This window comes from Garra rufa, chromosome 6 (assembly GCF_049309525.1).
Source record: "Garra rufa chromosome 6, GarRuf1.0, whole genome shotgun sequence".
Taxonomy (NCBI): domain Eukaryota; kingdom Metazoa; phylum Chordata; class Actinopteri; order Cypriniformes; family Cyprinidae; genus Garra; species Garra rufa.
In genome coordinates this window covers 35,844,992-35,855,470 of record NC_133366.1, presented here as the reverse complement: position 1 = coordinate 35,855,470, position 10,479 = coordinate 35,844,992, and the positions used below count along the sequence as shown (strand labels likewise).

General features: G+C 35.3%; 1 protein-coding gene across 1 annotated transcript; it reads right to left on the bottom strand.

The window, feature by feature from the left end:
* Positions 1 to 1,658: 1,658 nt before the first annotated feature.
* LOC141336611 (uncharacterized) lies at positions 1,659 to 5,822 on the bottom strand. The gene is made up of 2 exons (XM_073842310.1): positions 5,677 to 5,822; positions 1,659 to 4,454 (listed from the first exon to the last, which is right to left on the bottom strand). Exons 1-2 carry the CDS (start codon positions 5,765 to 5,767, stop codon positions 3,352 to 3,354), a joined length of 1,194 nt encoding a protein of 397 aa, XP_073698411.1. The 5' UTR covers positions 5,768 to 5,822; the 3' UTR covers positions 1,659 to 3,351.
* Between the last annotated feature and the right edge of the window lie 4,657 nt (positions 5,823 to 10,479).

The following is a 10,479-nucleotide window of genomic DNA, read 5'->3' as shown; positions in this document are numbered from 1 at the left end:
AGTTACCTGTGGTTGGCCTGGATGTGCGTCACTCAGAAAACAACAGACCGGTCAGAAGAGAGGCTGATGAATATTAATTAGACAGGCCAAAATCGATCTGTTCTTGACAAAGCTCCTAAAAAAGGAGCTGCAAAAAAAATTTGGATGGATTTTGGCACTTAGACTGCAAATATATATTCCTAAGGACATCAACAACCTGTCAATGTTACTGCATGTCAGTTTATGCAGTTGGTTTTTCACATTGTCTCCCCCCACTAATCTGTCTTCTTTGGTTCAGTCCTTGTTTGAGTTATCTGTATCACCTGTCTTTGTAATTAGTCACCATTTATAAGTCAGTCTTTGAGTTCAGTGTAATGTCGGTCTTTGCTTATTGTTTACGCTACGTTTGTGGAAGAATTTCATGTTCCTGATCAGTCTGCTCCTTGGATTTTATATAAAGACTTTGTTTGTTTGTAATCTCGTGTCTCGTCTCGTCTATCCAGCACCTACCCGTAACACAACAAAAAGAAAGCTCCAGAATGTATAACTTCCTATCATTTATGTAACCCACACATTTGTCTATTATTTTTTAATCACTCGTTGTGTATGTCCTTTTTGATAACTATTGAATCGCTTAATGGTTTATATTTAAATTTGGTATGCCTGAGCTTGAAATTGCATTCTTGAAATGTTTCTATAATTCAATTCTTTGTAAAAATGTATTATAGTCTTGTTATAGAAATCACGTCTAAATTTGACTCTGCAAATTTGACAAAGGCAACGCAAGTACAACCTCCAGATTCTCCAGAACTGGTGCATTTGATATAAAGTTTAATAGAGAGACTCAATACGAGGGTTAATTAAGTGATTGATGGTTGTTCAGGTCTAAGCAATTGCACATATTGCTATAAACTTGGGACTTCATATTTTCATTCTTTTAAACTCATTCTTTCCTCACTTTCTTTCTGCACCTGTGTGAATGCGTGTGTTTATGTGCTAGTTTAGTTTATATGTCTTAGATCTATCCAATTAAATCTTATTTTTAAAGAAGTATCTTGTGCTTACAAGTTAATGTCTTAAACTGCTGATCTTGCTACTGTGCTAATATAGTGTTTTCGCTATGTTCTGGATAGTAATATCCATTGCAGAGTTATGTCGTACGGCTCGTTCCATGAATCGCGTGCCGACTCTGAACAGCATAATCAATTCCCTTTGAGCTAAATTAATATGTAATTCCCTTACAGGGCTCCTGGTAGGCTATGAAGGTGAACTGGAGGACGCTTTCCACAGAACAGCTGTAATGTGGGAATTGTGCTGGAGGATAAGATTGTATTATACGATCTAAAAGACATACCCATGCAGCTTTGCCATGCTCATGGAAATGATCTATTGTGTGAACCTTGAGCACCCAACAGCTATAAAATACTCTTTTGAGTTTCTACAGAAAGTGGTGATGAAGATCAAACCCGACCAATCTTCTGGAAAGTTCATAGGTTAAGAAACAAGCTCCAGAAAATCAAAATTGTAGAACTCAAGCTTCTAAAACTCATCGAGCTCTCAAGTGTTTCAGATTTCCTTTTAATGTAGCCAGGACAGTGTTGGACTAGATTTGTTTTATACTGAAGCAAAATGCTAATTGTTTCCCCATGTGAGAAATGTATCTCAACACATACACTCACATATATTGCATTGAATATACAATCAATCTCACTCAAACACTTTGACTGACTATTGTACAAAAAAGAACTCAACAGAAATCTACATTTCTTAAATTTCAAGCTTGTTTCTAGTTACCCTTCAAGAACTTCGAGCTGTGTCGGAACGTTATGGGAATGCCTTCAGCGTAACGCTCTGAAAAACTTTCATGGAAGCGTATTTCTAGATATTAACTGAATGCAAGAATGTTAATTATGCATTTATTTATTGGTTGTTGTGTTTAATAGGCCACAAAGGAGGAGAGTATGGTGTCCAGTGTGGACGAACCACAGACATGGTTGTTGCGACTGGTATTGACTTCAGTCTGAGAGAGCCAGACTGCAAGAGCCACTGCAAAATGTAAAAAAAATCCCTGTTGGAGATGAGTGCAATGGCCCCCAAACAACACGTAAGAACACCTTGTAATGTTGAGATAATTGAAATATTGAAGTACAGTCATTACTATATATCATACATGATTAAAGTTGATTTAAGAATGCATAAAGAAAATGAATAAAATTGATGTGTTCCTGTGCAAATGATGACTAAATATTTGGTATGAAATTTCTTTCCTTGTATGCTATGATATTGTATACTGTAGTACACTGAATAAGAGAAATAATATAAATATTTTTTTCACACTCAGTTCTTATATATAATTGCTGTTAATTTACTCACCCCAAATCCATCCAACATACAGGTGATTTTTTTCTTAAGTAGAACAAGCAAAGATGATTTTTACCTAAAACCATGACGCTTTAGTAATGCATAAAATGCAAGTTAATGGCAGCTGTCACTTTGAGAGTCATAGTCAAAACATATACAGGGAAAGCTAAATTAATTCCTGTGGCTCCTGATGATTAACGTCTTAAGAAGCGAAATGATCAGAGTGTGCCAGAACATTAATGAACTGCCAGAACATTAATACACCAGTAAATAATAATGAACATTATTTACAACATTATTACCTGTAATCCATAGCCTTAGGTAAAATGCAAAGTCTGATTCTTTTCCACAAACTGGTTCTTAGTATCTTGTACATGAGTATTTTGAGTTGAACTCTAGGTTCGGGCCATTCACGAGCTTGGAGCCCTTCCCTGGACAGCACGCCAAACAAGCTTTACATACCTCAGCTAATTATATGTAAGTGCGAACTCTTGAAAGTGAGTTTTGATTGAGTAACTTGTAGATTGGTGCTGGCTCAAGCTGATTCAGTCCAATTTGCTGAACAGGTTCATCCAGTTTACTCAAATACACCGGTTCAAAGAACATCCAGGTTTCACATCATTGAGTACTTAAATTATATAATTGTGCATAAGTATCATCACTGCATGAGTAAACAAACTGGTTAATCAGTCATTTGAAACAGTTCATTGAAATGAACGGTCCATAAGAATCAGTTTACAGAAATGAATCAGAATTTCCTGTTTGGCCACAGGAGTTCATATGCACAAAAGAAAATACGAAGACTTATGGTGAAGCATAAAGAGATGAAGGATGCATGGTGGTGACAATCAATGTAGCCCGCATTCAGCTGCAGTGTGAAGGTGACCTGATTTCACTCAGCATTTTCTCATCTCAGCTTCATACATTTGCATGAATCGCACTGATCACAGCTGAACATCAAATAAATGTGCAAAATGTGACTGTTGAAATTGTTTCTTTTTCTAAACCTTATCACACTGAGGAAAACCTCAACTTCTTTCCAGAATGAGTTTTCAAATGACGTTTCATGCTGCTTGGACATATAAAACTCTTCCCACACTGAAGACATTTGTAAGGTTTCTCTCCAGTGTGAATCCTCATGTGAACCGTGACGTTTCCTTTAACTGTGAATCCTTTTCCACACTGTTCACAGGTGTACGGTTTCTCTCCAGTGTGAACTCTCAAGTGAATCTTGAGCGGTCCTCCTTTTGAGAAACTCTTTCCACAGTAATGGCACATGATAGGCTTTTCTCCAATGTGAATTTTAACATGATTCTTAAGGTGATTAATGTCTGTGAAACTCCTTTCGCACTGATGACATTTAAAACTGTTATCTCTTAAGTGTATCTTCATGTGAGTATTTAGGTTTTCAGTATATCTGAAACTCTTTCCACACTGACCACATACGTAGGGCTTCTCTCCAGTGTGACTTCTAATGTGAGTCTGTAGGTTTTCTTTACGTGTGAAACTCTTTCCACACTGAGTACAAGTGAAGGGACTCTTTCCAGTGTGAATTCTCATGTGGGCAATAAGGTTTTTTTTCTTTAAATAACACTTCCCACACTGAGGACATATTAATGGCTTCTTTTCGATGTGAATTTCCATGTGAGTCTTTAAATATCCATTCAATGAGAAACTCTTTCCACACAGTTTGCAGGTGTAAGGTTTCTCTCCAGTGTGACTTTTTATGTGGGAATCAAGGTTATTTTTCTGTGTAAAACTCTTTCCACACAGTTTGCAGGTGTAAGGTTTTTCTCCGGTGTGAATTCTCATGTGGACCTTAAGGAGTGGTTTACGTGCAAAACTCTTTCCACACTGAGGACATATTAACGGTTTCTTTTCCATGTGAGTTTTCTTATGGACTGTAAGGTTTCCTTTCTGCTTGAATATTTTTCCACACTGTTGGCAGATGAATTTGAGCTTGCTTTTTTGTGTTCTTTTAGCTTTTCTTGGTGAGGAAGTCTGTGAGCAACTCATTGATTTTTGTACACTTCTGAAATCATGATGTTTCTCATTTTGATCTTTCTCTTCAGTTTCATTCAGTTCTTGACTCTCCTCTTTCAGCACCATCAGGTCTGGGGAGAAAAAACAAACAAACACAAGTTGACACAGAATAAACTGTTGTGGGGGGGAGGGGGGGGGTTATAATCTTAGTTTTATTTAATTGTTATAAAAATCTATTTTTGTCATTTAAACTGGTGGCTTTCCTTGCACTTGATCCAAGATTATGTGAAACAGACAAGTGTAGGCTACTACATAGGGCATGCAATTAAACAGACCAAAACACTCAAAAAACATGCCACAGTGCCCTTAATTCCACTTAAATGCAGTCAGTTATGTCTTAAGTAAACATAAAAAGTAGGGAAAGTAATTTAATTAAGCACTAATGCCTGCAGTGCAAGCATGTACAGTTTTTACTATTGGAATATTCCAGGTCAGCATTTTACTTTTTTATTTTACTCCCTTCCCTCCATCTTGTGGATGTGAATCTGAATATTGCTCACATTGTGCGAGTGAATAATACTGGCAGAACCAGTACAATGGGTTTAAATTGAACACCCTGGATCAAACATGATACTCAAAGTGAGCAAAGAGCACTGTTTATAATCACTAGAGCTGACAATTATTTCAGTTCTGCAATGGCACCAAAACTTCCATTAAAATCAATAATGCTGTCTCTATGTTTTTTAAATAATGATTTGAACTGATTTAAGTTATCTTAAAATATAAATAAATTCCTTTGTGTGTGTGTCAAACAACCTCTTCCTCCACTCCTGTCACTGACTAGCTGAATTAGAGTAAAGGGTTAAGAGGACAAGGTAAAGAGTTGTGTGAAAAACAGTAGCCCTGATTTAATGTAATCATGAGTTATCAAAATATAGTTGTCACTTGAAATGTAACCATCAGTGTAAACAGTAATGTGGGACATCTGACCTCCAACCTGAAATGAGTTTGACACTCTAGAGTTATGAGCAATAAACAGCATTCACTAGCAGAATCAAAAACTGGTCTCAGTCTCTCTGTACAAATCCACCTGTAACTAAAGTTCAGTTCAGAATTTGTTCCTCACATTTATATTGTGTGTCCTAATGTGAAGAAGATCTAACACGTGTTGCTGTATGAGTTCAGGAGAAGAAACACTCATCCTAGATCAACTTCTGATGATCATTTACAGCTGATGCTGTTAGAGCATGTGAAAAATCACAACAGATGTTTCCTTCAGTGCACAACATGTCTTTGTCAGTAACTAAAACATGAACTGTTCATTTGTGTTCAGCTTTGAGAATGAAAACCAACCTTTTTGTTCCTCAGTATCTTCATGTTTGACTCTGAATGTTTCTTCAATCTTCATGTCTTCACTCTCCTCTTTAATAAACTCCATCTTCATAACAGTGTGTCACGTGGATCTCAACTGCTTCACCGGTTTTTCTGTTTGGACACGTTGCCCTGTTTAAATTGTAATTAACAGAAATGAGCATACTATTTTAATAATTAATAATAATAATTAACAGAATAAAATCCAATCTAAATCTCTGGGTGTGTCTCTATTTAGTAGTCAGTGCACTGGTAACGGAGTCAGTCAGATAATGGTCTTGAATTGCCTGATAAGACTGAAAAGCAACCAAAACTAGCACTCAAATGAATACAAATGACATTATATACAGGATTCATCTTTGTATTAAGATTTAGTTGGTATTGTCTGATCTGTAGGTTATATTTAGTAGATTACATTTCAATAAAAACATCTGCAGTTATTTAAGTTCATTTCACGTTTGTGTCGTTTCATTTACACTGTTTTGATCAGCAGGCGTCGCTGATTCGAGTGATTTAAACCACTGAATCATTTTGCGAATCATTTGATTCAATTGACTCTGAGTTTCGAAAACCTCCGTTTCTCCATTATCACCACTTGCAAAAGCGCTTTTAGAAATAAAACACCCTTAATTCAAGCAGATTAAAAGCATTTAAGTGTTACATTCAGTAAATTCATTTCACAGTTTACATAGAATTCTTTAAACGAGTTGTATTAATGTAAACACCTTAATAATGAAAAGCACAAACCTTTCCTCAACCGAATCACAGACGCCAGAGCGTGACGCTGCCTTGTGACGTAACATAGCCCGAACAAAATAAAAGTCTTTTTCGCCAAAACCATCGGATTTACATTAGAAAACATGTAAATAATAAGGTATATGATTAATTGAAGGGCTATCAACCCCAAACGCTAATGATACACAGGACCTTTCTATATATTTATGTGCTCTCAGTTTATAAAAAACTACAGAGCATTTGTGATATTCTCAATCAGACAAATTCCAGTATTTTCATCTTCAAAATACAGGATTGGAAAGAGAATATTACAAACTCATAACAAAATTGTAGATCAAATCTAAATTTTTGGTTGCAGAGTGATTTAACCATTTAATTTATTGGATAAAATGATGACAATCTTATTCCATGTCAGTTTCTTCCCAGAATATTAAGGCAATAAATCATATTTGATCTTTTTTTGGGTAAAGTTGAATTCATTAAAGGTCCATAACTCTAAAGGACTGCATTGAAGGTAGGTTGATCAGTTGATTTAGAGTTTCTGAATGGATAATTAGTTTTAATGGAAATGGTTAAAATAATTTCTTCTAAATGTTAAATGGAATATGATTTACATTTCCCCCGATTATCTTTATGCAGTCTACATTATCTGTGCTAAAATGTGATTATAATAATTATTGGTAATAGATTTAGAAACATCAATAAATTAAATTATTAAAACTGTCTTTTGTGCATTTGTAACACTAAAACAAAGGAAAAGTGTTTATTTATTTTGCTGCCATGGATACATTATAACAAAACCAGTAGACCTTCTGCCTAAAACCTTTTTTTAAGAAATAACTATATATAAAATGAGGTTTATGCATTGCTCTGTTTTGTTTTTCCACTTCTAATAACTGATGCCAGTGTACTTTATTGTTAGCTCAGTAATCATTTAATCAGCACTGAATGAGACCATGAGAACGCACTTAAGGCAACAGATGAATGTGAATGATGAGACTGTATGGAGTTTTTTGCATACACAAAAAATAAGTAAATAAATATACAGAGAAATAAATCTAAATGTATATATATATATATATATATATATATATATTTTTTTTTTTTTTTTTTTTTTCAAATTTATTTGTTTTTTCATTAACATTTATTTCCACATGCATTTATTTAAAAATGTATTTAATTTCAAACGTATTCATTCATTTTGGAGTCTGCAGGGGAAAATCTTTGAGACCAGAATAACACCCTGTGTGACCAACTGAAAAGCAAGAGCAACTCAAATAAGGACTGAATGCGTTGTACCCAAACTGTACTTTCAGTGGACAATTGCTTTTTTGGTACCCAGTATTGTAGTTTTTTATGATAAACTAAAATATTCAAGCAGTAGAATCACATGCTTAAATTTGCATTTAAAAAATCTATCACACTCAGAAAAGGGAAATAATTTCAGGGAATATTTTACTTTGCAAATCTTCTGCAGTGATGCAAATGTTCATTTTAGTTAACTATTTCTTTGGTTGAAAGAACTGTTGTTACATGTTACAATACATTTTGCTACATAAAAAACATTTATTTTAATTGTAGTGTCTAAGGCACATCTAGGGGTGTGCGATTATTGTATTGAGTGTAAATTATAATTTTAATTTGTATTATTAAATGGATGCCACCTTATTGATAGCTTTCAGTCACATGACCGGCTCAAAGACCTGAAGGGCCAATTGTTCAAAGAACTGCAGCACAAGGCTGTCAATTTTTCAGCCACAAATATTAAGATTGGCTCTCAAAACAATAAAACAAAGGTAATCATTAAGCAGTGCGACAAAATGTTGTAAAGACACTTAAGTGCCTCAGTATATTTAAAACAGTAAAATTTAAATATCAAATGTAGTAATCACTATATTAATGATGCATAGTTTACATAGGCAAGCAGATGAGGTCTAACCTGGAAAAATCCAGACCCAAATCTATTAAGATTAAGGGTCTGGCATCGAGCAATGAACTCGAGGGGTGGCACCAAGCATGCATTTGAAACTCTCACTGCATGCAATTGGATAACGCCACGACCAATCACTAAGTTTTCACTAAGCCCCATACGCTTAGCTACCAGCAGAGCTAACTGATGATAGATTAAACTCTTGCGGTATCCAGTCGGCAAAACAGCAAAAACGTCCTTCTTACAAAGGAACGATTCAAGCGCGGTTCTCTGTTCCTCTTTTATATGAAAAGCCAAGTCTAACTAGTTCATTGTAAAAGCCAAAGCAGTTTCAAACAACTGGTGTTTATCTGTTTACTAAATGATCACGGACTTCGCAGCACTGTCTTCATCAGCTTAGCTCACCTCTGACCCGCCTACATCAGATACACCGATTTGATTGGTTCCCAGAACTGCTTACGTAATGCAGTAATGTGGATCATTGCTCGATGTCAGAGTGTCTTGCAGAGACAATTCAAATTGTGCTCTCGCGAGACCTCTGGATTTCCAGGTTAGATGAGGTCAGAATATGATAGGGGTGTAACGATACACCAAAGGCACGATTCGGTTCGGTTCACGGTTTTGGAGCCACGGTTCGGTTCGGTTCGGTTTCTGTTTGCTGTGGGGTTAGGGTTGATGTCATCTTAACAGCAATGCTAAGGAACAATAGATTCACTTAATAACAAGAACAACTAAACTTTTTCTTTATTAACTTTGCCAACCCATTTTAGTACAGTCAGGATACCTGAATAAGTTAGTGAAAATTAGACATTCACTTGTCCGAGTTAAAAATTTACTTGTCCGGGGCAAAAAAAATGCCTTTTTTGCTGTAAATTAATCCATTCTGAAGCAATAGTCTCATCACTACTCTATAAGGTCTTACTTTAATCGGAATATTTGTGATATTTGCCTTAAATTGATTTCTAGGACACTTTTTAACTTTATTTTCCTAACCTTACTAACTGTATGTGTCATCATTCACATCAAATTCTTAAATTTTATCAATACATCAAATTAGAATAATTAGACTCTGTATGGTTGCACAAATTAAATCAGTATCAACAAACTCCATCTTTCCATTGCACAGGAAAAACCGGGCCTGCAATGAAATTGACATTTAACTGTATTTACTTAGACTGTTTAATGAAGATAAGAGGTTCCAAAAAATGCATTCACACAGTAAAATTGCAAATACATAAATAATGTAATAAGATTAATGTTATACAAAAATATTGGAAAAATGCAATACCTTTAAATATAAAACCGAACCACCAATAGGTGGCAGTAGTCACTGTCTTAATGAGCGAGTCACGGATTCAACCATAGATGGATTCAACCAGTTCGTTCACTGACTCGATTCATTAAAAAAATGCTAAATCATTCAGTACTGAAACACCGCTGTGTTACTCGGAGATTCACGGAGGTTCTGCTGTTGCTTAGAACTATTTTCGTTTGCAAAATGGTTAATGATGTGTCTAAAATGTAAGTCAGTTAATATTAACTACTAGTTTATTGAACTACTGTTGTATAAAATCATCAATGTCACTCACGTTTGCAATCGTAATGGTGCTTTCCTACCGCAGTATGTTTGTTCATGCTTGTTTCTTTGTGTATGCTGTTGAGCCTGTTAGTGTTGATTTTCTGTGAGTCAGATAGCCTGCACGAGCTTGATACTGTCCGTTTTAAGTTATCTTAAGTAATAAAATCAGAATTATGCTCACCAAAGTTTCGTTGCTGCGCTAGTTATTGTTTGTACTTGATGTTTTAATCAGGTTACTTGTCCGGTCGGACAAGTAAAATCCCCTTTCACAAAATCCACTTGTCCCGGACAAGCGTTAATGTCGAGCCCTGAGTAGTAACCGAGTGTGATCGCTCACTCAAGTCACATGACATGACATGCACTTGGAAAATACTAACTTTAGAATATAATATTTAGAACAAAATTTAGAACAAAAGCTCATCATTACTAATACAATTTAATCAAATGTGATAAAATAAAGATGTGTTTAAATTGGTTAAATTAGTTAGAGACAAGTGACGTCAACCCCAAAAATGGGCAGCAGGGGGCGTGAGAGTACCGC

Excerpts from the sequence above, each read along its gene's own strand:
- LOC141336611 (XM_073842310.1), bottom strand. The coding sequence starts at position 5,767 with ATGAAGATGGAGTTTATTAAAGAGGAGAGTGAAGACATGAAGATTGAA. Across the intron at positions 4,455-5,676 it reads AGATACTGAGGAACAAAAAG|ACCTGATGGTGCTGAAAGAG; the intron begins GTTGGTTTTCAT and ends TTTTCTCCCCAG.